This window comes from Fundulus heteroclitus, unplaced genomic scaffold (assembly GCF_011125445.2).
Source record: "Fundulus heteroclitus isolate FHET01 unplaced genomic scaffold, MU-UCD_Fhet_4.1 scaffold_57, whole genome shotgun sequence".
Taxonomy (NCBI): domain Eukaryota; kingdom Metazoa; phylum Chordata; class Actinopteri; order Cyprinodontiformes; family Fundulidae; genus Fundulus; species Fundulus heteroclitus.
The window spans coordinates 1455736-1482977 of record NW_023397000.1 but is presented as its reverse complement, the minus strand read 5'-3'; the positions used below and the strand labels follow the sequence as shown (position 1 = coordinate 1482977).

At 45.3% G+C, this 27242-nt stretch overlaps 1 protein-coding gene across 4 annotated transcripts in view; it reads right to left on the bottom strand.

The window, feature by feature from the left end:
- Positions 1-34: 34 nt before the first annotated feature.
- The window catches only part of tpcn2 (two pore segment channel 2), a 102613-nt gene continuing 75405 nt past the window's right edge, over positions 35-27242 (bottom strand). For 3 of the 4 annotated variants that reach the window (XM_012856023.3, XM_021312589.2, XM_021312591.2), the window contains 13 exons: positions 25525-25614; positions 25312-25431; positions 25162-25221; positions 23731-23859; positions 20744-20793; positions 12409-12508; positions 11557-11628; positions 11243-11316; positions 4007-4103; positions 3678-3760; positions 3512-3593; positions 1552-1643; positions 35-1452 (listed from right to left, as the gene is read on the bottom strand). In XM_012856023.3, the coding sequence (XP_012711477.2) occupies positions 1374-1452; positions 1552-1643; positions 3512-3593; positions 3678-3760; positions 4007-4103; positions 11243-11316; positions 11557-11628; positions 12409-12508; positions 20744-20793; positions 23731-23859; positions 25162-25221; positions 25312-25431; positions 25525-25614 (1128 nt within the window). In that variant the 3' untranslated portion in view covers positions 35-1373. The remainder of the gene's footprint in view (positions 1453-1551; positions 1644-3511; positions 3594-3677; positions 3761-4006; positions 4104-11242; positions 11317-11556; positions 11629-12408; positions 12509-20743; positions 20794-23730; positions 23860-25161; positions 25222-25311; positions 25432-25524; positions 25615-27242) is intronic. The other variant, XM_021312590.2, reaches the window with a different exon arrangement.

Genomic DNA, 27242 nt, shown 5'->3' with positions numbered 1-27242 from the left:
GTCGCTTAAGAAGAGAAGCGCACTGAATCCAGGATTATATCGTGAATGATTTATTATTCAGCGGCTTTCAACGCTGTTTACACTCAGTTGGAAACAGGTCAATATGGTGTTACATGATCTGTAGTTCATCTTAGCCAGGCAAAACGGTCAACAAAAAAATATGGCTACCACGCTCCCCTCTCTCCTGTCAAACCCTGGTATAGGTAAGCACGCCTCTTTCGTAGCAACCAGCACCCTTCAACAAATGTGTCACATGACATGCACGCTACACATCACCATAGCAACCATTCACCATGTGACAAATAAACATGATACATTTATGGCTCCTACAAGTTGTAAAAAGAATCTCTGATCAGATTTATACAAAAGGCTGTGTGTCAAATCTACAGTGGCTGTTATGCACATACAATATAATTTGGATATATATCTCTAAATGTTGGATCAATTGTAGCATGCAGTTTGTGTTTGGAACACATCAGAAGTAGGAGTCTGTTCAGCTACACTGACCCACATGTTTTTGGAGTCAGAGTGGTTTCAATAAGAACAGCATATTGAATTTCCTTTTGGGATTAACAAAGTATTTGGACTATGAAGATCCAAAAACACTAAACAATTAAGTACATATCAGGGAGATCCCCCTAATTTCAGCGGATCAATAAAATCCAAACTGGTGGGAAAAGTTTTCTTCTTTTCTTAAACTTGAATCTGAACAAAAATCCTGCTCTTATAGCTGTTGTAGATGACCTCACCAAGAGCTGTCTATGTATCTTGCAGGCTGAGGCAGGGGGTTGTTCTAAAATGTCTCCCAGGAAGGATTTTCTTCAGACTGCCAGACTAATGTAGACACAATTGTCCAAGGCCACATCTGACGTTGATCGGAACAAAACTATCCTATATATCTGAAATTTGAGATTATTTGCACCTGTATTTAATGCTGTTTGGACATGATCAGATCCCTCAGGACACATTTTGTCAGAAATAAACAGGGCCTTTCTGTACTCTAACCTGGCCAAAAAACAGTTTCTCTCTAAACGCTGCTGTCCTTCATGCTTATTTTCTGCTGAGGAGATAGCCTGCTATATTAACTTAACAACATGAGGACAAGTGGGCTTCCTGCAGCTTCCTGCAGCTTCCTGCGCTCAATACATGGATCTTGTGTGTGTGTGTGTGTGTGTGTACTTGTTTCTACATCATAGCGAGGACCATAACTAGTTTTTGACCAACAAAGTAAGGTCTTTTTTTGGGAAGTGAGGACATTTTCGTCAGTTTGTGAGTCCTTTTACTCAGTCCTCAGTATGTAGCAAGTATGAGAAAGAGAGAGAGAGAGAGTCTTTGTGTGTGTGTGTGTGCACGCATTCCTATTGGTGCTTGTGTCACCAGTGTAACCGTAGGTGAGGGTGCTGGTGTAGCTGACAAACAAGTTCTTCTTCAGTTGGTTCTTGAATTTGTTCTCTGTAAAAAACAAATAAGCAGAGATGAGTAATGATCTCATGGAGCTATCTGGGCCCTGTCAGGAACAGGATCACCAATGAAATGTCAGTGTTGACCTACTTGAACATGAACTGGACAGAAGTTTCATATTGAATTTTCTCCACATCTGTAACAGAACAGCTGTGACTACGGTCCCACTTGTAGATGAAGTTCTGTCAGACAAAATAAAACCAATACACAGGGTTCACTCTTCTTCAATATGCGCTAGACATGGACTCCTTCAGTTCAAAGTCTTGCACCGGTTGCATTTCTCTAATGAAAAGCTAGCTAAGTTTTATCCAGGGACTGATCCCTTATGTAATCGATGCAGGTCAGAGGTCGGCTCCCTTATTCACACTTTCTGGGCATGTTCAAAACTTCACACCTATTGGTTGGCTATATTCAATACATTCTCAGAAATATACAATGTTGCATTTGAACCTTCTGCTCTAACTGCAATTTTTGGAATCATACCCCCCAATAGTTTACTCTCCAAATATAATTCAAATGCAATAGCTTTTGCTACGTTGATTGCGAGACGCCTGATACTATTGAGGTGGAAACAGAAGGCCCCACCCACACATGAACAGTGGCTCTCAGAGCTCATGTGGTTCTTACATTTAGAAAAGATGAGGTGTACACTGGCAGGTTCAACTGCTAAATTTTTCAAAACTTGGCAGCCATTTTTACTATACATGGAAACATTTAAAATGAGTATTTTATCATAACTAAACTACTGTTATATTCTTTTAGTCAGCTATGAACAAATTTTTGTGTTTTTGTCCTTTATTATTTATCTATTTATTGTATTGTTTTTACTTTATTTTTTACTTTTTATTTTTTGGGTATGTGTGTTTTGTGTAAGGGTTATATATGTTAAGTAAGGCAGCGCTGTATAAAACATGAATGCTGTAAAGAATATGCTGTGAAAATTGATAAATAAAGTTTAAAAAAAATAAAAAATAAAACCAATAAATTAATATTTTCACAGATTCAAGTCAAAGATTAGTATTCCCCTACAAATGAAATTCACGCATCTTTTCTCTTTTTAAAGACTTTTAAAATGTGTTTTAAGGGTTAGGCAACAAGAGTATTTATATTCCACCATGCAATTATAGAAACTGTTTGTTATGAGCAGTCCTTTGTAGGTTGATTATATATACAACAACTGAGAAGCTATACTCCTTAAACAGTGACATTACTCTCTACGACAGCTTTAACTTTAATAACAAAATCTTCTTTTGTGTTCTTTTAGTCAAACTCTTTATAGTAATAACCTTTCATCAGTCATATTTTAAAATTCTAAGGTTTTAGGAATTATAATATATAATTTTATACCAGGTCTGAGGCAAGTATAAAGAGGCAAATACAAGCTCAGATAAACAAAACCCAATATTTTAATAAACAGTATAATGAAATTTAGAGTACATTAACCCAAAATTAAGAAGTTGTGAAATTTTTTTTTAAAGTGTTCTTCACTGGTTCTGTAGCAATACACAAGCTCAGCATTACCCAGATTAAAGGATTATAGAAAAAAAAACTGTTGCTGCCATCAATCTGGGAAAAGTTCTGAGCTAATTTCTACACTTTGTGAAATCCATCATTTTACATACACAACGGCTACTCCCAAATCTTTAAGAAAGATGCCAATGTTCCAGGGAGTAGATGTCTAACCCAGGGTCAAAACCTGCAATGCTCAAATGAAAAAGCCCCTCATCACTAAAGACAATATATCAAAGCAACCTAGGTTTGAGAAGTTGCTTTACAATCAAACACAAGACTTTTGGAATAATGTCCGTTGGACAGATTAGACCAAATGACAGTTGCCTGGCCATAATATGCAACACTATATTTGAAGTAAACCAAGCACAGTATGTCAGCAAAACCAATTCAAACTATCAGTCAAGCGCACAACGTATAACCAAAATATTAATAATGTCCTAAGCCTTTTTTATTGAGATGCTGGAATGCCTTCAGACTTTAGGCACCTGTGGTGCTTTTCTGCAGCTATGCTGTGTCAGTGTTGCATGAGTAAACTGACCTCCAAGATGAGTGCCACAAACAAGTTCACCCACATCACAGAGGAGGTGAGCCACCAACACACAAAGTAAATCTTGGACCACCTGGGGGACAGAAATCATCATCATCTCCAGGGTAACGGTTACACTCAATAAGAACTGTGGAACTGTCTATAGAAGATTTCTTACTCTGATGTGTATCTGCTGTATGCTTCCATGAAAGCTTGCCAGTTGTTGACTATCATAACATCATAGAGCAAAATGATTGCTGCCTGAGTAGAGACCATGTGGGGAGAATACTCTTACAACATGCCAATATTTCAAAAATATTTAGCATAGAGACATATTTAAACCAAATGTTGCACAGACTTTAAATCCTCACAAAGTTGTAAGTAAAACTGCAACAACGGTAAAACCTTTAATTTTTACTGAATACAGTTAACATGTTAGTAATGGGTTAGATAAACAAATCAGGGGCTGAAACACAATGAATAAACTCTGACTGTATTATTACTCACTGCAAAGTCATCAAAGTTGTTCGGCCAGTAGCCAAGTTGTTCATATGTGCCACACACTGTGCTGAAGTTAGATGTGATGTTCTCCAGGGAGAGCACACTGGGAGACAGTATCGGAAATGTGTCAATGAATGGTGTTACACATTTCCCTGTTAACATAAGGAGAAAAGGCATTCTAACAAAACAAAAACCGAAATTGAGAAGGTGCTTTATGACAGTGAAAGGATTAGCACTGCTAATGTTGAAAGCTGTACTGATGTTTCACAATGCAGCTTTAAACAGACTTGCAGAGTTGTGCTTATTTTGACTTGATCATTTCATGGTTTGGCTTGAGGCCCCCTAGTGTCATACGGAAATGCTTTGGTCTGTTTTGAAGTCACTGGGAACTGTAAAAGATATATCCAACCTTTTTATTTGCAGAATAAGAACAACTCTGTTTAGCAGTTGATTATTCCCTGCTTAATAGATTTGTTGGATTTTTGGTGGTGCATTAACTTGCCTCTTCTTACAGAACCTCCCACCTTGGTATTGGTAGGTCATCTCTTTAGATGTTCTCTGCAGCGCTACGACTGAGCGGGGCAGAGATTTCTCAGTGATACTACGCTACTTTGCCCAGTAAAAATAGATTGTCTTCTGATTTATTAGTTCTGCAAGTGAGGCACCATATGTTGGAATGTTCCCCAATTATCAAGTTTGTTATCTTACTTTTAAATAATATAACAGGATTTTTATCAAGAAAGCCTTTGCAGCAATATCAGGCAGAGCTTAGTGGTAGAGCGGTCATTTCCTTCCTTCTCTTTCTCTCAAGCGTTCTTAAAATTCTATCCAGCAATAATAGAAAGCACTTATTTTATGAAATCTGCATATTGCACAAAGGCATGAGAATCTGCCTCTAAATTATATGCAGAGCTAAAGAATTTAGCTCTGCATATAATTTATACACACATACATATATATATATATATATATATATATATATATATATATATATATATATATATATATATATATATATATAGCTGGAATTTCCGCTAAATGTTGCATAACATCTCAGATAATTGTAGATCAGTAGATCGGTAGGTGCTGATTTGTGTGAAGTTTGAGGATAAGAGGAAAGCACCAACTCTTTGCACAAAATGTGTCAGTCCTGTAACGTTTCTGGCACTGGAGCTGCTGATTGCAATCAGCACACCTGTGTCTGTCTCCGCCCTGGTTGCTTAAAAGCTCTGCTCCTCGCAGTCTCCAGTGCCAGAACGTCTTTAGCCATACGGTGAGCGCTTCCAGCATTTTTGAATTCCTGTCTGCCTGTCCGCCTCTCGACCTGTTCTGCCTCTGTTTTCTGGAAACCTGCCTGCCCCTTTGGATTTGTCTGCCTGCCTGAGTCCTGCCTGTCAGCCTCAGAGATCTGGACTGCCTCACCGTGTTTCTGACCCCCGCCTGTCCGTGAGTAAAACGAGTTCGCCTGCCCCCTGTCTGTCTGTGCTTTCTGGATTCTGACCTGGACCTGGACCTGGACGCCCTGTTGGATTCTCCCTTGGAAACCGCTGCCTGAGTTAAACGGATTTTCCCCTGACAAAGACCTGGACCGGACCTGGACAAAGAGCCCTGATAACCCCCTCTCAGACGCCTTCGTCATAAGGAGTCAGAGTTCTGCCCTCAGCACGTCCAGGTTAGTGACCCCACTTCTCTCTAACCAACCTGTTAATATCTGCTGGTCACTAACCTGCGACTCTGCCTTCAGGAGCGGCCAGTCGCAGAGCGCGAGCCGATCCAGGGGACCGCGCCGCCAGCGCCAAAATAAAGACTGATAATATTTTGTACTCACTTGTTTTCGGGTATTTCTTGGGTCCTCCTAAATTCATCACAGTACGTTCTGGCCAAACATGGACCCTGTACCCGAAACCCAGTGGCGCGCGGGGGTAGAGAAATCCATTTTTGAATTACAAGCCGGCGTCTCGGAGATTTTAGGCCATCTTCGAACTCAGGGAAGCACGCAGCCTTCACTTCCGCAAGCCGCTTCCTCTAGCCCTCCGTCACTTCCGGTGACGTCATCCTCGTCAGAGCCCCGTCTCTCCCCGCCGGCAATGTTCTCCGGTGATCCAGAACATTGCAGGGCTTTTCTCACACAGTGTGAGATACATTTTGAATTGCAACCTTCCTCATTCCCTTCAGACCGGTCCAAAGTAGCGTACGTGATTTCACTGCTAGCCGGCAAAGCCAGGCTAGCAGTGGCAGAATGACTCACGCATCTGCCACTCATATCATGACTTCTCCACGGAGCTTGTAAGAGTTTTCTGTCCCTTGCTGCCCTGCCGGGAGTCCTCTAGGGGGCTTCTGACCCTGAGACAGGGAGATAGATCTGTGGCAGATTATGTTATTGATTTTCATTTATTGTCTGCCGATAGCCTCTGGAACGAGTTTGCCCTTATGGACGCTTTTATTTTTGGGCTCAACGATAAGATTAAGGATGAGCTCGCCACTCGAGAGTACCCTAAATCCCTGAAGCAGCTCGAGGAGCTGGCCAACAGAGTGGACCTCCGCCTCATGGAACGGCGAAGGGAACGTCGTTCGACGTCATCTATCCCCCCTCCAGTATCGGCCCCTTCCCCTGTTACTTCACCAGGTTCACCAGAACTATCTGAGCCGGAACCCATGCAGCTGGGCAAGATGAGCCTCACCAGGGACGAGTATCAGCGCAGACTGCAGCAGAGACTCTGCCTCTACTGTGGAGGGACAGGTCATCAGGTCCGGAGCTGTCCAGTTAAAAGTCCCAGCTAAGTAGGGGGTGGGGCATCCCTTCTGAGCTACACCAAACTTACTGTTCCTCCCAACCGTTTAATTCCTGCTACCTTGACTTTTTCCTCACAATCCCACAACATCTCTGTTTTCATCGACTCAGGAGCCGACACTGAGTTTCTGGATGAAGGCCTGGCCAGGAAGCTTAACGTCCCGCTTCAAAGCGCCTCCGCAGCTCGTAGTGTCCTCGCCCTGGATGGGCACGAGCTCAACCAGTCACACCTCATCTCCGAGCCTGTGGAAATGACCTTGGGAGGTAATCATAAGGAGAGACTCACCTTTATGGTTATTGACTCCCCGCAGGTTCCAGTGATCCTGGGCGCTACCTGGCTCCGCAAGCACAACCCCCAGATAGACTGGCGTCGCAACGAGATAACAGGTTGGGCTTCGTCTTGTTCAGAGTTCTGTTTATCCTCCGCTCAGCCTCTCCGTTCTTCCGAGGGTAGAGGAGATGAATTTTACCCAGACCTGTCCAGGGTTCCGTCCGTGTACCATGATTTAAAGGAGGTGTTTAATAAGGCCATGGCCACGAGTTTACCTCCTCATCGCCCTTATGATTGTGCGATTGACCTGTTACCAGGCGCCGCTCCGCCCAGAGGTCGCCTTTATTCGTTGTCTGCCCCAGAGTCCCGGGCCATGCAGGACTATATTAGTGAGTCCCTAAGGGCAGGCATCATTCGCCCTTCTTCCTCTCCAGCGGGGGCGGGGTTTTTCTTTGTTGAAAAGAAGGATGGCTCCCTCCGCCCTTGCATTGATTACAGGGGCCTTAACAGTATTTCGGTAAAGAACCGATACCCAATTCCTCTAATGAACACCGCTTTTGATCAGGTCCAAGGGGCTCAGGTTTTTACCAAGTTGGACCTTCGCAACGCCTACCACTTAGTCCGGATAAAGGAGGGTGACGAGTGGAAGACCGCGTTTAACACCCCTACCGGCCATTACGAATACCTGGTAATGCCTTTCGGCCTTACTAACGCTCCTGCAGTGTTTCAAAACCTGGTGAACGAGGTTCTTGGGGACATGATCGGCCAATTTGTATTTGTTTATCTTGATGATATTCTCATCTATTCCAAAGACCTCACTACTCATAAGCAACACGTCCGCTCCGTCCTTCTCCGCCTACTTCAGAATCAGCTCTATGTGAAGGCAGAAAAGTGCGAGTTCCACACTACTTCAACCTCCTTCCTTGGTTTTGTTTTGTCGCCTGGGCAGATTGCCATGGATCCAGCCAAGGTTCGGGCCGTAACTGAGTGGCCGACCCCGGTGGATCGAAAGCAGCTCCAGAGGTTTCTGGGGTTTGCTAATTTTTACAGGAGGTTTATTAAGAATTACAGTCAGGTCGCTTCTCCTCTCCACGCCCTCACCTCTTGCAAAGCTAAATATCTCTGGAATGAACAGGCAGACAAGGCTTTCAGGCGTCTCAAGGAACTGTTCACTTCAGCCCCGGTCCTTGTTTCTCCTGACCCAGAGAAACAGTTTGTTGTGGAGGTGGATGCGTCTAGCTCTGGTGTTGGAGCCATCCTCAGCCAGGAGGGAGATGATGGTCGTTTTCACCCCTGTGCCTTTTTTTCCAGGAGGTTATCTAAATCTGAGCAGAACTACGATGTAGGCAACCGGGAACTCCTGGCAGTGAAACTGGCCCTAGAAGAATGGAGGCACTGGCTCGAGGGCTCCAAGACACCTTTTTTAGTCTGGACCGATCATCGCAACCTGGAGTACCTGAAGACAGCTAGAAGACTCAATCCCAGGCAGGCCAGGTGGGCTCTGTTTTTTAGTCGGTTCAGCTTCACCCTCTCCTACAGGCCGGGGTCAAAGAACACCAAGCCAGACGCCTTATCAAGGGTCTTCGAGGCGAACGAGGAGGATCCGCAGGAGGAACGCGGTTTCGTTTTACCGGATTCTGTGAGGTGTGCTGTCTCCCGCCTAGGACTTGAGAGGGAGGTAAGGGAGTCCCTGGCCTCTGTTCAGGTGCCGGAGGCCTGTCCTAAGGACAGGCTCTTTGTTCCTCCAGGCCTCAGACCAAAAGTGTTAGAATTTTGTCACAGCTCCCGTTTGTACGGCCATCCAGGCGTCAGTAGGACCATCCGACTTATCAGGTCCCAGTTTTGGTGGCCGTCCCTGGTTAAGGATGTCGGGGAGTTTGTTGCCGCCTGTTCCCCCTGCAGTCAGGCGAAGGTTTCTCGACGTCCCCCTTTGGGGTTGCTTCACCCTCTCCCAGTCCCTCCTCGACCGTGGTCCAGCCTGTCAATGGACTTTATCACGGGTCTCCCTTCCTCTGACGGTCACTCAGTCATCCTCACGATAGTTGACCGGTTCTCTAAAATGGTTCATCTAGTTCCTTTACACAAACTTCCTTCGGCAAAGGAAATGGGTCTCATCCTAGCCAAGGAGGTTTTCAGGTTACACGGTCTGCCTTCTGACATTGTGTCAGATCGGGGCCCCCAGTTTGTGGCCCGCTATTGGCAAGAATTCTGCGCTATGCAGGGGATCTCTGTGAACCTTTCCTCCGGTTTCCACCCCCAGACAGACGGTCAATCCGAGAGGATGAACCAGGAGGTCGAGACCAAGATCCGCCTCTTCTGCCAGTCTGACCCCTCCAAATGGGCGCTGAATTTACCGTGGGTGGAACATGCGATTAACGCTACGCCCTCCTCCTCTACTGGTCTCTCTCCCTTCTATGTGGTTTACGGGTTCCAACCACCAGTATTTACCACACAAGAGATCGAATCCCGAGTCCCGTCCGCCCGTCTCTCTGCTTTGAGATGTCGGCGTGCCTGGAGAAGGGCCAGGAAGGCCATACACGCCGCTTCTCAGAGTCAGTCCCGTGCAGCCAATCGTCGGCGGGTTCCAGCCCCTACCTACCAAGTGGGAGATAGGGTTTGGCTGTCCACCAGGGATCTTCCTCTGAGGGTGGACAGTAAGAAGCTGGCACCACGCTTTATTGGGCCATTCCCTGTCACCAAGATCATCAACCCGGTGGCGGTCCGCCTCCGTCTGCCTTCTACCATGAAGGTTCACCCCACCTTCCACGTGTCCCGTATCAAGCCTGTCAACACCTCCAGTCTGTCTCCCGCCACCACGCCCCCACCTCCCCCCCGCCTGGTTGATGGCTCTCCGGTTTTTACCGTGAAGAGGATCCTTAAGTCCCGTAAGTGGGGTCGAGGCACCCAGTACCTCATCGACTGGGAGGGTTATGGTCCGGAGGAACGGCAGTGGGTCCCGTCCCGCCACATCTTGGACAAATCCCTCATTAGGGATTTTCACAGAGCCCATCCGGACCGACCTGGGGCGTCTGGAATCCGCCCTTGAGGGGGGGGCTCTGTAACGTTTCTGGCACTGGAGCTGCTGATTGCAATCAGCACACCTGTGTCTGTCTCCGCCCTGGTTGCTTAAAAGCTCTGCTCCTCGCAGTCTCCAGTGCCAGAACGTCTTTAGCCATACGGTGAGCGCTTCCAGCATTTTTGAATTCCTGTCTGCCTGTCCGCCTCTCGACCTGTTCTGCCTCTGTTTTCTGGAAACCTGCCTGCCCCTTTGGATTTGTCTGCCTGCCTGAGTCCTGCCTGTCAGCCTCAGAGATCTGGACTGCCTCACCGTGTTTCTGACCCCCGCCTGTCCGTGAGTAAAACGAGTTCGCCTGCCCCCTGTCTGTCTGTGCTTTCTGGATTCTGACCTGGACCTGGACCTGGACGCCCTGTTGGATTCTCCCTTGGAAACCGCTGCCTGAGTTAAACGGATTTTCCCCTGACAAAGACCTGGACCGGACCTGGACAAAGAGCCCTGATAACCCCCTCTCAGACGCCTTCGTCATAAGGAGTCAGAGTTCTGCCCTCAGCACGTCCAGGTTAGTGACCCCACTTCTCTCTAACCAACCTGTTAATATCTGCTGGTCACTAACCTGCGACTCTGCCTTCAGGAGCGGCCAGTCGCAGAGCGCGAGCCGATCCAGGGGACCGCGCCGCCAGCGCCAAAATAAAGACTGATAATATTTTGTACTCACTTGTTTTCGGGTATTTCTTGGGTCCTCCTAAATTCATCACAAGTCCTTTAGATTTTGAACAGTGACAAAGGCTCTGTAAAGATCATTCTTGTCACCATACTGATCTCTGTCAGATTTGTAATGGCTGATTCAATTTGAAATCTGATTTAGCCAGCCCATTTTATTATTCAAAGAGATTAACAAACATTTACACAGGTTGGTTATGTCCATTTCTTGAAACTGGTTTATTCAGTGTTCTGACCAGATTACATTTACTGACAGCTTTGTGAAATTTGACTGCAAATTAAAGCCTGCATGTTGTTGTCTTTCATTGATATAAAATGGGAGATATAATTCCTCTATGGATTATTTCAACATGCAACTAAAGTGTTTCACCACACTACATGATCATGAGCCATTATCTTTTAATTCTTGGTTTCATGTTTTCATTATGTTAGACTTCATACCTCATCTCTGGAGGAGGTTTAATGGCACCCTCAAACAGCCAGATCCCAAACACAGCAAACACATAGTAGACCACCTGTGGGTTACAATGGTGATTATTTTACAATACTTTATACTGAGAATTGTTATTTACACTCTCAGATTAGCTGTAAAGAAACAAACTATCATTAAATGTGTGAGAAAAGATCAAAATGTTTCAGACACACAGAAATCCAGGCAACTTATCTAAAAGAACACACAGCCTGCTTCATGTGTCTGGATGTCACTGAGAGAAAAAGTGTAGCTCAGACAGATGAATGAAGGTGATGATACTCACCACTAGGACTCCAGCAAATGCTCGAAGGTTTTTCACTAGATCTAACAGAGTACTAGCAACCAAAGCCATGAGCTGCAGACCAACCAGAAAAAAAAACACGATCATACATTTTGGGATTTCAGACTCCAGGTCCAGTTACAAGTTGCACATGAGATCAAATAATGTTTTTATTACGTCACATTATATAAGTGTTTTCACACACAGCTAATCTTTAACTTTATCATTTTTATCTCCGTGTTTTGAACAACACACAGTAACTCTGAGCTCTCCTGCAATTTGGATTTTAACAGATGTATGTATGTATGTATGTATGTATGTATGTATGTATGTATGTATGTATGTATGTATGTATGTATGTATGTATGTATTTGTATAAAAACTGGGTTATAATCTCAATTAGCAAAGTGAGGACATTCATGGAAATTAAGGACCTTTCCCAGATCCTAATTTTTTGGGGGGCCTTAGGGTTAGGTTTTGGACTAGGGTGTGAATTAGGTTATATTTAGGGTTTAGGTATGGCCTGGTAATGGTTAGATGTAGGGTTAGGGTCAGGATTAGGCCATAGAAAGGGTTGAAAATGAATAAAAGTCAATGGAAGTCAAGGCCAGGTGCCCTGTAAGTATCTAAAACAAGGATGTGTGTGTGAGTGTGTGTGTGTTTGTGTGTGTGTTTGTGTGTGTGTGTGTGTGTTTGTGTGTGTGTGTGTGTGTTCTGATTCACTGAAATGTTGTAAGGTTTAATTCCAGCTTCTTCTTCCAAGTTACCCACTTCATCTGCATATCGGTGTATGAAAGCACTTTGAAAGTCCAATGTAAGATCAGTTAATTTACCCTTCTGGCAGTTAGTGGCTACCTTGATATCTGGGATGATGCGTAGGAAGCGGAATACAATCAGCATGTTGACCAAACGAACCATCTCCCACAAAGATATCACATCATGAGATGAAGGGTACCTGTAGTCAGACAGAGATGATAACAAAATACAATAATATTGACGGAGCAGAATATATTTGGATGTGAATATTTAATCCAAATCTGTAAACAGGTGGCTAAAAACTTCCACTAGTGGATGCAATCAAAACCAGTTTCTTCCTCAATGTTTACAGACATTTAGAATACTTAATGGCCTAGTTACAGTTGCAGATTTGTACAAAATTACAGATTAGTGCACACACACACACACACACACACACACACACACACACACACACACACACACACACACACACACACACACACACACACACACACCACTGAAGTCAATCAGACGTTAGACCTAAACCTAACCCCCCAGCCAACTTTTTGTCCACTTTGCATTGCAAGAATGAAGCAAAATGTCCTCACAATGTTGAATGTCCACACAATGAAGATCGAAAGTTACGTATGTAACTACGGTTCTATGAATCCCGGATGACCGCCAGAGGCGGTGCTGAAAGCACTGAATGTTCCCTTCGGGCATGCGCAGTTCGAGTAATTATACCAACAGAGTCACACCTGTGATGCCGGATGACCACTCGGAGGCTATATAGCCTGCTGTCATCCTTGGCTCTGTTCCTACAGAATCTTCTCGCAGAAGCAAGGATTCTGAGTGACAGAGAAGCTCTGGCGGTCATCCGGGATTTTTAGGACCGTAGTTACATACGTAACTTTCGTTCTATTTCATCCCTCCTGACTGCCAGAGGCGGTGCTGAAAGCACTGAATGACTAATGCCAACTATGTCACAAAAAATCCTGAGCACATACCTCACTGAGAGGGCCCAGCAGAACCTTGTAAAAGGACCTGACCCAGTGGATGAGGGACAGTCACATTGACATTGTGGAACCTCGTGAAGGTGGTCGGGGAAGCCCATGATGCAGCAGCACATATTGCTTCCAGAGGGACCCCTCTCAAAGCTGCCCAGGAAGCAGAGACACTCCTGGTGGAATGTGCCCTCACCCTGACTGGCAGGGAGCGGCGACCTACAGCGTAGGCGTGGCAGATGGCGCTCACTATCCAATGGGACAGACGCTGCTTGGAAAGAGGGTAGCCTAACCTCGGACCCCCATAACACAGGAAAAGTTGGTCTGAGCATTTTAGAGTGGCCGAAATGTATGCCTCCAATGCCCTTACTGGGCACAATAACTCAGACCCCTCAGTTGCACCTGACTGAGGCTGAAACTGAGCCAACCACAATGGCTCGTTACGGTGAAAAGGAGACAACACCTTAGGCACAAATGCAGTGTTAGGCCACAGGGTAACACCGGAGTCATCTGGAGCCCACCTGATACATGTAGGGCTGAAAGAGAGAGCATGTAACTCACTGACTCTCTTAGCTGAGACGATAGCCAACAGAAAAGCGGTCTTGCAAGAAAGCCAATTGAGGTCCGCTTGTGCCTCAATTGACACAAGCGGACCTCAATTGGTGGCACAGAGCTGCAAGCACCAATGGTAGGTCCCAATCGGGCACTCGTGGAGCCGACAGCGGGCGTAACCTACGAGCACCGCGCAGAAAAAGAGAGACCAGATCATGGCGCCCCACTGTACGGTCGTCGACAGGTAGGTGACAACATGAAATTGCTGCAACATACACCTTAAGGGTCGAAGGAGAGCGGCCCTTATCAAGGAGAGACTGGAGGAACTCCAGAATAGTGGGCACCGAGCAGGTAACCGGATTCTCATTGTGGGCAGAGCACCATTGAGAAAAGAGACGCCATCTGTTGTCATACTGCAGCCTAGTGGAGGGCGCCCTAGCACTCAAAATGGTGTGTCTGACAGGATCTGAACACCCAGTCAGCCTCCCAGGGGCCAGGCCCACAGCTGAAGAAGTTGAGGGTTAGGGTGCCATATCTGTCCCCCCAACTGACACAGCAGATCCCTCCTTGCTGGAACAGATCTACCTCTGCCTGGCCAAAGAGGTTCCAAATCTTGGGCACTACGTCGCGGTGAAGAGACCACTCTCCCGGAGCAGGTGCCTGGCAGGATAGAGAGTCTGCAACCTGGTTCTGCCGCCCTGGTAGATATGCTGCGCGCAGGGTGGACAGATGGGGAAACGCCCATTCCAGGAGATCCCTGGACACCTCCAGGAGACGTGCTGACCTGGTGCCTCCCTGTTGGTTGATATGGTAAACAACAGAGGTGTTGTCCGTTCGAACCAACATATGCTTTCCCTCTAGGAGGGGCACAAGGCACCTGATGGCCATGTGCACAGCCCGCAGCTCCAGCACGGTTATGTGCTCGGTGCGCTCCCTTGGACCCCAGAGACCCCAAACCGCCCTGTGTTGCCACACGGCGCCCCAGCCCTTGGGGCTGGCATCCGTGGTGACCACTTCCCTTCGAGACACCACTAACCCCATTGGAACGCCACCAGACAAAAGGGTCTTGTCCCGCCAAGGAGCTAGGGCACGAAGCCACACCCTTGTCACCATGAGCCTGTGACGCCTGTGCAGCCTGGCGTCTAGGTGAAAGCTGTTGAGCCACCGCTGCAAAGGATGCAGAAGGAGCAAACCCAAGGGCACGACACGAGTGACCGATGTCAGTTTGCCCAGCATTCGCAGGAAGATGCTGTAAGGAAACTGCCTGCCCAGCCTGAATCGACCGACAAGCTGGAGTATGTCGTCCACACTGTGAACAGACGGACGGGCCTTCATGGCAGTGGAGTCCAGATGCATCCCAAGAAAGGTGGTTGTCTGAGACGGAACCAGACAACTCTTTGCAAGATTGACTTTGAGGCCCAACCTTGACACCTGAAGAAGAAGCCGGGACGTATCCCGAGAGGCAGCTACCTGAGTGGGAGCACAGAGAAGCCAGTCGTCCAGGTATGGAAGAATCCTGACTCCGGAGGCCAGCAGAGGAGAGAGGGCCACTTTCACGCAACGAGTAAACACCCTCGGGGAAAGAGAGAGCCCGAATGGGAGCACCCGGAATTGCCAATGGCGACCCTGATAAGCAAACCTGAGAAAGCGGCGATGTTCTGCCGCAATAGGTACATGAAAGTAGGCGTCTGTCAGATCTACTGACGTAAACCAATCCCCTGCCACGACGGTCTGAAGGACCTCTGCTGTGGTGAGCATGTGGAATGGAAGGACTTTCAGGTACTGATTGATTCCCCTTAGATCTACAACGGGGCAAAAACCGTCAGTCTTTTTTGCAACGAGGAAGTACGTGGAATAGTAGCCTCTGGGTTGCCGCAGATGATCAATTCAATTCAATTCAATTTTATTTATATAGCGCCAAATCATGAAACATGTCATCTCAAGGCACTTTACAAAATCAAGTTCAATCATATTATACAGATTGGGTCAGATTATACAGATTGGTCAAAAATGTCCTATATAAGGAAACCAGTTGATTGCATCAAAGTCCCGACAAGCAGCATTCACTCCTGGGGAACCGTAGAGCCACAGGGAGAGTCGTCTGCATTGTACATGGCTTTGCTGCAATCCCTCATACTGAGCAAGCATGAAGCGACAGTGGGAAGAAAAACTCCCCATTAACGGGAAGGAAAACCTCCGGCAGAACCGGGCTCAGTATGAACAGTCATCTGCCTCGACCGACTGGGGTTACAGAAGACAGAGCAGAGACACAACAAGAGAGACAAAAAAGCACAGAAGCACACATTGATCTAGTAATCTGTTCTACATTAGATGGTAGTAGCGGGTGAGCCATCTTCTCTGGATGATGTCACAGTTAACAGAACACCAGACCAGGTGTACCTACTATCCACAGCCTCGATTGCTCCCTTGGCTAGGAGGGCGTAAAGCTCCTGGTCTAGTGCCAGGGATTTCACGGGTCGGTGATAATGGTCATTTTGACCCGGCGTGAGAGGGGGAGCCGCCGTCGGAACTGAAGCCTGTAGCCATGGGCTAAGGTGGCAACCACCCATGGATCCACAGAGTGAGCAGCCCAGAAACGTAGCTGCTGATGGGAAAAATGTCCGACGGCTGGCCTGGTGGCGTCATCTTCTATCCCCTCGGGCTCTGGGAGCCCTGGGGGGAGGGCATCCAGGATCTGGGGCCGAAAGTCCCTGCTGGGTCTCTGCCGCACATTACGGGGATAGGAACCACCAGGTCTATCACCATTCTGAGGCCGTGGCCGAACGCTGGGGGTAGCAGCAGGGCGCCCTGAATGCTGAGGAAAAGGGGGGTACGCACCTGCGAAGGCCAGAAAGCTGCTGGCTGGTCTGAGGCGCCTGAATAGTCCGCTCCAGCGCCTCCAGGGCAGCTGACCCAAACAACTCCCCTGGCACAACCGGGACACCCCTGAGGGTCCTACGGCATGCCTCAGTGAGAGGAGACTGTGCAAGCCAGACCTGTCTACGAGCTTGGACAAGGAATGACATGACACAACCGAGCTCTCTGGTCATCAGCGCAAAGGCCTGCAATGCTGCATCACTAAAGCCAACCGCTGCAGCTGCAACCACCAGCGTCCTGAACGGATGTAGAGAGGGTGAACATGAGGTGCGCCAGGGAGTTACCAAGACGGCCCGCACGCGCTCCTGCATTGTATGCCTTACACAGGAGGTCATCCGTAACCCGACATTGAGTCCGCGGGCACCTGACCTCAGGACGCAGGGCCTCATCTGGTGACACAATCAGTGAACAGGGCAGTCAAACTTTTTACAGTAGCAGGCCACACACTATCAGGCAGGAGGGTGCACTTATGCCGGTGCCCGAGCCCCGGAGGGGAGAATTTTGAAAAATAGTCTCCCTGATGTATTTTGGAAGCTTTCAAGACAGGTAATTATTTAAAGAGTCAGAGTGCATGTTTTAAATTGAATAAAAGGCAAAAAAGAAGTGAATGATCAATTCTTCAAAAACAACCTTTGTTTTTTTTATTATTATTCTTAAAACATTATTTTATCACATGTTATCATCATGTTTTAACAAGGTAAGGTAATCTCCATTTCATAAAATTAGTTTAATTTGAGTTATTGGCACCACATAAAACAGATCAGATTAGGTAAGGTCTATTCATCTTATTTTTATTAGTGTTATTCACAGTTCTGTTCTTAAAACGATCGTAACATTTCTTCGCGAACCAAGCTGAATTTTTATGATATAAACACACGGTTGGAATTTGAAATTGAATTTACATGTTGAATTTATTTCAGTCATATTGCTCTTTCGAAATCTCTTATCTCAGTTTAATTTCACTTGCACTCATCACACACAAAATATCATATCATTGGCGAGGATTCTAGAGACAAACACAAAATGCATCCCCTGAAAAACTTCGATAATTTGCTGCTGTAATATTATATTATATTATATGTAATATTATAGATTTTTCAGAATAAAAAGCTAACAGATGTACATAATCAAAAAATATTAGAAATACAATTATAGAGCATTCAGTATTGTAAGAAAGCCCACACTGTTTCTGGATAAATACATTACTGTATGAGTTAAGTTCTATTCCGTTTTATGCCTCTTTCCTTGTAAGTTTGAAATGTCCCATGCTCCTGAATGCACCATAGCTCTCTGACGCTCGTGAATGCATCACACTGGTCGATGAACGCGGTGCAGTGTGCTGTGCACGTTTGATCTTCCGCTTAAGACAAAGCTTTGCAGTTTCAAAACTCACGTCGGCTCTCACGGTTTTATTGCCCTTTTCGGCATAACACCGGTCTGTGTTTTGATCGGAAAAGTAGCATCTCGGTTGGAACAAGGAACCCAATCACTCGTTAATGTTGCTCTCAGTGGAGACAGATGCTAAGGTGATTTTTGGGATGTATAATCAGGGAAAAGTAGACGGCGGCAAGAGCTGCTATAGATGGCAATTTGCCGCCGTTGACCAGCTACTTTGACTGCCCTGAGTGAAGCAACAGCTGGTTCAACTGCTGGCATACGGTCCAGGCCGGCTTTCACCGACTCGTGCATGGCAGCCAACACCCGACCGTCTGAGGAGAGCCGTGATAACGCTCTGGGGTCACGCCAACAAGCTTGCAAATCCTTAAGGTACTCCTCTGATGGAGGTACAGAAAATGGAGTAGGGGCCCGTCCGCGCCTGAAAAAGGCACTCCCGCAGTCGGACACATCTCCTTGTGAGAGTTCCAGCTGCAGCTGCTTCAGGGCCATGGACATGACATCCCGCATGGAACTGTCGCTGGCCTCCCCAACTGCACTCTGGGATGAAAACGACCCATTGTCAGAGGCTTGAGAGGACCCTGCCTCCTCCTCATCTCTAAAATGAGAAGCAGGGGGGGCTGAGACCGCGGTCCCACCACGGCGCTTAGAACGCCTGGGGGGATCCACCTGTCCAGAGGGCGGAAGGTCAGAACCTGGGGGCACAACTGTGTCAACCGGGCCACCCTCACTGCATGTGGCATAAAACTGCAATTCATGCAGGGGTTCTCGGACAACGCCTCCACAAGGTGCTCTTGTCCAAGGCAGGTAGGGCACAGGTCGTGCCTCCATGTCTAAGGTCGACAAGGCTCAACCCAATTAAATGCAAATGCGCAAAAATCGGGAGAGGGGGCGCAAAGTCACCAGGTATAAAACCAATAAATCAAAGGTGCTAACGACGTTAGCCCTATTTCACACTCCAGTAAATGAGGTTGGTTGCACTGGGAGAGGGCGGACACGCTACCGTCACCAGGTATAAACTGGTAAACCAAGAGGAGCTAACAACGTTAGCCGTCTTTCACACTTCAGTAAATTAACTTAGTCACACTGGGAGAGGGAGCGAACACGCTACCGTCACCAGGTATAAACTGGTAAACCGAAATGGGCTAACAACATTAGCCGTACACAACTTCGGCAAATGAGGTTGGTTGCACTGGGAGAGGGCGGACACGCTGCCGTCACCAGGTATAAACTGTTAAACCAAGGAGCTAACAACGTTAGTCGTTTTTAAACTTCGGTAAATTAACTTATTAGTCACACTGGGAGAGGGAGCGAACACGCTGCCATCACTGGTATAAACTGATAAACCAAAGAACTAATAACGTTAGCCGTATTCAATCAACAGCCCCAGCTGTAGGTAACAGGGTAACGAAAAGCCGTGAGCTGAAAGAGGGGGCGCGAACGCTACCGTCACCAACAAACAGCTTACTTACCTTCCGAAAAACGTCCACAATCAACCCGTTGCAGCCCTGGGAGGGCGGAGGAAAAACTGCAACTCCGAGCGATGGGGCGTCACACAACAGGGAAGCTAGCGAACCGCTTGAAAGAAGAAAAAAGGAACAGAGCCAAGGATGACAGCAGGCTATATAGCCTCCGAGTGGTCATCCGGCGTCACAGGTGTGACTCTGTTGGTATAATTACTCAAATTGCGCATGCCCGAAGGGAACATTCAGTGCTTTCAGTACCACACAAGGTTTTCAAGAAAAAGAAGCTTTATTGCCATCATGTGTTACCATAATGAAATTTTTGTTTTTTTTGGGGGGTCCTGTAGACTATATTCCACAATCCCTAGTGCTGACCTCTCCACCCATGCTAAATCATTCCTCTCTGGTAAGGAAGTTACTGGTCCAGGAGCAGAGAGGTGTGAATAATCCCAGGTTGAGGAGCTTCAGGGCCAGCATGTCTGGGATGTGAAGGCTGAGCTAAATTCCATAAACAGCATGCTAACATAGGTGCTGTAATGCTGCAGATGAGTCAGTGGCGTGTGAAGTGGCAACAAGAGCAAGGTCTGTAAAGCGATTCTCCCTGTAGGCAAACTGCAGTCTGTCCAGGCCAGCAGGGATGGTGTCCTTGATTTACTTCAGGAGGATCCTCTTGAAGCACTTTTAGATGACAGGGTCAACAGAACGATAGTCAATGAGGCAGGAGGTGGTTGTTTTTTTTGGGAACAGGTACTGTAATGGAAGATTTCAGGGTTGCTTGATGCAGCACTGCATAGCTCAAAAGGGGCGCTAGTTTATGATGTGGTACCGTTCGGCATTTGGTTTTTCTTTTCTGTCTGCCCTGCAAAGTTCTTCTGAACAACACTTCTGTGTTTATCTTGGTCTAACCATCACCCTAGGCCTAACCATTACTAGTACAAACCTAACCCTAAACTTAATTGGCAGTCCTAAACCTAATCTCTAGCTCAAAAAAGTGAGGATCAAAAAAGGTCCCTACATAAAGTACTCGATTTGGTGGTAAAATACATTCTCATTCGGCTGCAACACACACACACACACACACACACACACACACACGCACACACACACACACACACACACACACACACACACACACACACACACACACACACACCAACCTACCACTGGGAATGGGGAAGCCAGTAGGTGATGAATATAGCGATCTGCAGGACCTGAAATTGATTTTCCAAAATATAAGATCAGCGAAGAATTTTAAAGTGAGAAATCTACATCAAACTTTGTGTGTGAATAAAAACAATGAAATGTAAATCACTGAAAATAATCTTGTATAATCAATTTTAGTTAAATTGTTGAATACGATCCATTACATATTAATCTTGTTGATTTCAAATCAGTGAAGTTATTACAACTAACATGGAATAATAACATGGGTGTTTAGCATAATAGAAATTTTTTGCTGTTGCTGCAGTACTCAATCGCAGGAGATTTTGGTGAGAAAAAAGGATTTCATAAAATGCTTTCCAAAGAAGATTTTTAATAACTTTCTTTGTGTTGCATTTTTGCGGAACGGATATGTGGAGAATAAAAGAAACCATTATAGAGGGGCCCCACCACACACAATCTCACTATGGTTTTTTGCAGTACAAGTATAAAAATACTCATTAAAATGGCACTGCTTTAGTTAAAGCTTAGAATTGTCTTCTTTTAGATTATACCGTAATTATCACCACCTGCTGGTGGTTTAAAGATATTACAACGATTTTGATTGGAATTTCAAAAACAAAAACAGAGGAAAAATTCTCAAAGCAGTTTGGCTCAGGCCCAAAATTCTATATCCCTCTAAATTGTGCTTGATAGGCAGTGTAAGGTGTGGGGACTGAGGTTATGTTAAATGTTTTCCAAACATGACACTGTGTATTTAACGAATTAGTTCTGGTTTAAGCTCAATTGTCATTTTCACTGACTTGAACAAAATTGTTTAGAACCTGGGGCCTGTTCTTCGTACATCGCTAACTCAGTTAGCTGGATTTGATTGTTGACGATTTGGGATGATCTTGGATCGTTTGGTTCTTCGAAAGACATCCTGCACTTGTTGTCATAGCAACATGTTCGAGAGCAGGCTTATTTTATGTAAACAGGATTAGATTGCAGCTTTATAAGTGGAGAAGATAGGGAAGTCTGTCGTAGCCATGTCCATTTTTACGCCAGCAACCTGTTGCGGAAGGTGCGAGAATAATTTCAGAGCTTTTCGAATTAATCACGTATTGCGCAATAGACAGGATCCTTTAGCGCAGCGCGACTGTAATTGTAGAGAGATTTTTCTTGGTGGCTGTTATAAACAGACAAACACATCATTTAACAGTGGCTTTTAAAGGGGAAAAGTGGTGTTAGAGCCATAAATAGAAAATATTTAAGTTATTTGTACAATGGTATGCTTTTTATTTTTATCATATTCAGTAAGAAGATTTGTTCAGGCCAATTTATTGTGAAGTTTAGTTTTACTTTGAAAGGCTTGCTTCCTTGTCAAGCCGTATATTGTATTAGAAAAAACTATGGATGGATTATCTAGACACGGAGCAATACAGTTTTACCGTATAAACTGTGTATGACTTGGAAAAGGAAAAAGTTAATTTTTTAGATAATTTTTTGTTAAAATTCCCAGTTTGCATGCGTCCTTTACTTCCAGTGTCTAAGGAATGACACCGATATTCAATTCAATTCAATTCAATTTTATTTATATAGCGCCAAATCATGAAACATGTCATCTCAAGGCACTTTACAAAGTCAAGTTCAATCATATTATACAGATTTGGTCAGATTATACAGATTGGTCAAAAATGTCCTATATAAGGAAACCAGTTGATTGCATCAAAGTCACGACAAGCAGCATTCACTCCTGGGGAAGCGTAGAGCTACAGGGAGAGTCGTCTGCATTGTCCATGGCTTTGCTGCAATCCCTCATACTGAGCAAGCATGAACCCTCATGCAAGCATGATATTGGATCTGTTGCCATAACAAGTGGCTTTTTAAAATACAGTATAATAATTAAAGGCTACCATTTTATAGAACATTCTAGCATTTCACTTGTACTTGTCCCCATGTTCTAGTGGGTCCTGTGGAGGCTCTGACATAAAAGTGCTACTTTTTGCCAGCCCTCTCTCCTGGCTTTAGCAGACTTTGAGGTGTTCCCTGTCGTTTTAATTAATGACTCAAATTCGGCATAACCTTCCATTAAAAGCTCGTGTTCTGCTTGGGAGAAAAACTGTGCGCGTTCTTTGGCCATGCTGAACAGCCAATCGCAGCGTTGCTGATCATTGTTTCTACTATCGATACATTTCCCCTTTTAAACAAACGCATGAACGCGCAGTTATGTCAGATAACTCAATCCAGCGAAACTAATCATAAACAACAGGTGTGTTGGAAGAACCCAATTAGCTGGATCATGATTAGCCGGATGAAATCATCTTGGATGTGTCATTTGATCTCGGATGTTTTAAGCAACGTACGAAGAACGTTGTTCTGTTTAGCTATGACAATATCATGGAGGAGGGAAAGGTGAGCTACTGCTCCAAACAACTTCATGTTCCCCTTCTATACACACAACCCTTTGCATGATATGACGTATAAGCACAGCCCACCTCACGGAAATTAATGAAAATATCCAGAGAGAAGTGAGCATGCATTTGTTGTTTTTTTAGAAGGTTGAATCATCCATGTGCGTTTTCATCGCGTAATGACCTGTGAGTTAAAAGGCTGTCGGAAATCTGCTCAGCAGTCTAAGGCTCCCTTCCTCCCCACAATTCTGTCCATGAGTTCTCATGGACAGAGAACATAATCAAAGGTTAAGGAGCAGGAGCTAGGAGCTATTCTTAGAATGTTTTGGATGTAGCCTGTTTAGCTGTGTTTCTAGAAGCAACTTTCCAATTCAGAATGATGCTGCTGTATGCTATATATGTAAGGGTTTATCTAAATGGCTGCAGTTATGTTTCTAATGAAATAATAAGGGGAGCATTTCTATACCCACTCCTACACCACCAACCAGGATTAAATTGTTACTTTCACTGAAGATAATTAAAGGCTCAAAATATAACCAGAATTAGTTAGAAATATGTCTAGTGGTTGAGTTATTTAAAATTTTTTTTTTTTACCAGTAACAGAATGGTGAGGAAGCCATCAAAGATGTTGCTCCTGTAGGACAGGTATCCCCTCCATCCGAAGGCAAATATCTTGACACTCATTTCAAAAAGGTAGAAGAGGATGAAGCAGAGGTTGATAACCTAGTAATGAGGCAAGAAATGTCAGTCAGTGGCAATTATTGCTTCCCAGCATTCAGAAATCTGAAGAAGACAGAATTTGTAATACAGTTATAGCTCATAGAAAATCAGCACTTTTTTCATCCCACTTGACTTGACAGCTGCCCTGTGATAATTCTATTCTTCACCATGGAAACTTTTCTGGGTGTATGGTAGCTTGAGTATTTGACTTTTGGGTGGTCTGCATATTACCTGGGGATCTTTGAGGGTCTGGTGGGCTGTGGGAGCTTGGTCCAAAGTGGTTGTTGTCTGTGAGTAGCTTTGCGCTGTATTAGTATGGTCCCTGTTAGTGTCATTCAATGTTCATGCATGCATATATGTATATATGCAAGTATGTGAGAAAATATGCAATATTCATGATTGTACAATATGCATGAGGCCGTACAATCATGCGCATTGCATATTTGTGTAAATCAGCTGCTGTCTTTCCTCAATTTAACTGGAGCATTTCATTTTTACCTGAATATAGCATATTATCATGTTATCAATAACTGGTCAATACTTATTGTGGTTGTATTCTTTTACTTTTATTTTATTTTGATAAGTTCATTCTCAGTTTTTTTTAGAACTAATGTTGTGGTTTGTTTAAATTAGGAAACCTTTTGCTAAAAATTAAAGCTAGTCTGGTAGAAATTGGCTGTGTGCAGTTAATATCGGAGCAGCTCTCCCTGGGGTTCTAGATGTGTGCCTATACATGGCTTAAAATGTGTCCACAGAAAACATTTGTAGAATACAGATAACATCACTAAGGCAGCAAATTCTTTCTACTGATATCACGTGAGGAGGCACTAAAGGGCGAGGGAATAAGTATACCCCACTAGAGGGGGGCCCCCGGAAGAAAGTTTTGCACCATTTACTTTAGAAGCACCAATCTAGAGCACTCTGATAGAATATTCAAGCAAAGTGGGGTTGTCATTATGCGCAAGCGCAATATCGTACTTCCAGTCACATGGTCTTGGTATACTAAATATATGCATAAGTGCTTTGTTTACCAGCAAATAGAGCAAAAACAAAGTGTAAAACACAAACATAAAATATAACCAAACAGGCCACGATAATTTAATCAGAAAACCTTTGCATGCAACCAGCGTGAGTTACTGGTTAGAAATACGTGAAATCACGAGTAGATGACTAGGCTCCTTTAAGATCACAGTTTGTGACTAGTGCTTGCCAGTGAATTCAGGAGGTAAGGTCAATTTTAACAAAACAGTCTTGCTGTGAGGAAGATGAACCAATCTATGATGTTTGGATTTTAAATGTCTACACCTCTAAGAGGTAGTTGTCCCTTTCTGCAGTCGACTTTTCAGAGTTCAGCACCAAGACAGTCTGAAACACAAAAATGTTGCATCAGAGGTATACCTACATTGCTTTTTGTGTGTGTCGTGTGTGTAAGGTGTAAGGGTGTGCAGAACTTACACATATGCATATGACATTGGCCAGTGCTACTAGGTTTCCTAGAACACAGATGTAGTAGTGACTGAAGATCACCTGAAGTTTTTGTAGGGTTGCAGATGTGTACTGAGGTAAGGGAGGGTGCTGTAGCAAAAAAAGGCAAAGGTGAACCCACTTCTGTTAAAAAAGTGCTGTTGGACAAATCTTTGTAATGAGAGCCTATACACCTAGTTCTACCTCTTTAACACAATCTTTATCCAGTTCATCAAAGATCCTTCTGAACTGCATGCGATTCATGTAGCCCTGTTCTGCAAACTGCTGTGCTGACTGGTGTAGAGGAGAGGTAGACAAGGTGTTAAGAGGTAAAAAAGAAATGACAGAGACTCCATGAAACAGAATTCTTAGCTCAATGCTTTGACTAAGACATGATACATTCAGGTCAGGATAAGCCTGATATCACAAACACGAAACTGAAAAAAACAAATTTGATTCAAATCAGAATCAGCAAAATTATCCCTCAGCCTGGGGGTGGTGCCCACCCTGTGGAAGACCTCCTGTGTGGTACCGGTTCCCAAAACACTGCATGCCAGGGAACCAGCCCACTTCAGACCGGTCACTCTGACCTCCCACCTGATGAAGACCATGGAGCGCCTCATCCTTTCACACCTGCGCACCGTGGTAAGCCCCACCCTGGACCCGCTGCAGTTTGCCTACCAGCCCAACATCGGAGTAGAGGATGCCATCATCTACCTGCTGCAGCGGGCGCTCACCCACCTGGAGACCACCGGGAGCACTGTGAGAGTCATGTTCTTTGACTTTTCCAGCACCTTCAACACCATCAGACCGGTGCTGCTGAGGGGGAAGCTGGAGGATGCTGGGGTGGACAAACATCTGGCTGACTGGACCATGGACTACCTCACTGACCGCCCTCAGTACGTGCGGCTGCACGGCTGTCAGTCAGAGGTGGCAGTCTGCAGTACCAGGGCCCCCCAGGGCACCATCATGTCTCTGTTTCTCTTCACCCTCTACACCTCGAACTTCACTTACAACACTGACAGCTGCTACCTCCAGAAGTTCTCTGATGACTCGGGCATTGTGGGCTGTGTGTCTGAGGGGAACGAGCTGGAGTGCCGGTCGGTCATCATGGACTTTGTGGACTGGTGTGAGAAGTAAGACCAAGGAGATGGTGATCGATTTCAGGAGAAGACCCCCACCTCACTCCCCCATGAATATCCAGGGGCAGGACATAGAAACTGTGGAGAGTTTTAAACACCTGGGTGTTCACGTCAATAATAAACTGGACTGGACTCATAACACCGAAGCTCTGTACAAGAAGGGCCAGAGCTGCCTCCACCTCCACGGCTGGTAATCCTATCAATGACCAGCCGCTTTGACGTTTTCCAGTCAGGCTTCCGTGCTCACCACAGTACAGAGACTGCCCTTATCAAGGTGTTTAATGACATCCATATAAATACAGACTGTAGAAGAACCACAGTGCTGGTACTATTGGACATTAGTGCAGCATTCAATACTGTCGATCACTCCATCACATCCCCCCAGATCTAAAGCCCCTACAGTGGCTCCCTGTATCTTAGAGAATAGACTTTAAAATACTTCTATTAGTCTATAAATCACTGAATGGCTCAGCACCTAAATACATCATAGACTTGTTATCAGTGTATAAACCCTCCAGACCACTCAGGTCTTCTGACTCTAATCTACTCTGCTTTCCCAGAACCAGAACCAAACATGGAAAAGCAGCATTTAGTTCTTATGGCCAGCCTATCTGGAACAAACTCCCTGAAGACTGTAAAAGTGCAGAAACCCTGAGTTCCTTTAAATCAAGGTTAAGAACCTATTTGTTTAGAGCTCACTTCAAATGTTAATGTTGAAGTTTGTAGTCCAACATTTCTTATATCTTAACCTGCTGCTATTATTCCACTGCAATGTGCTTT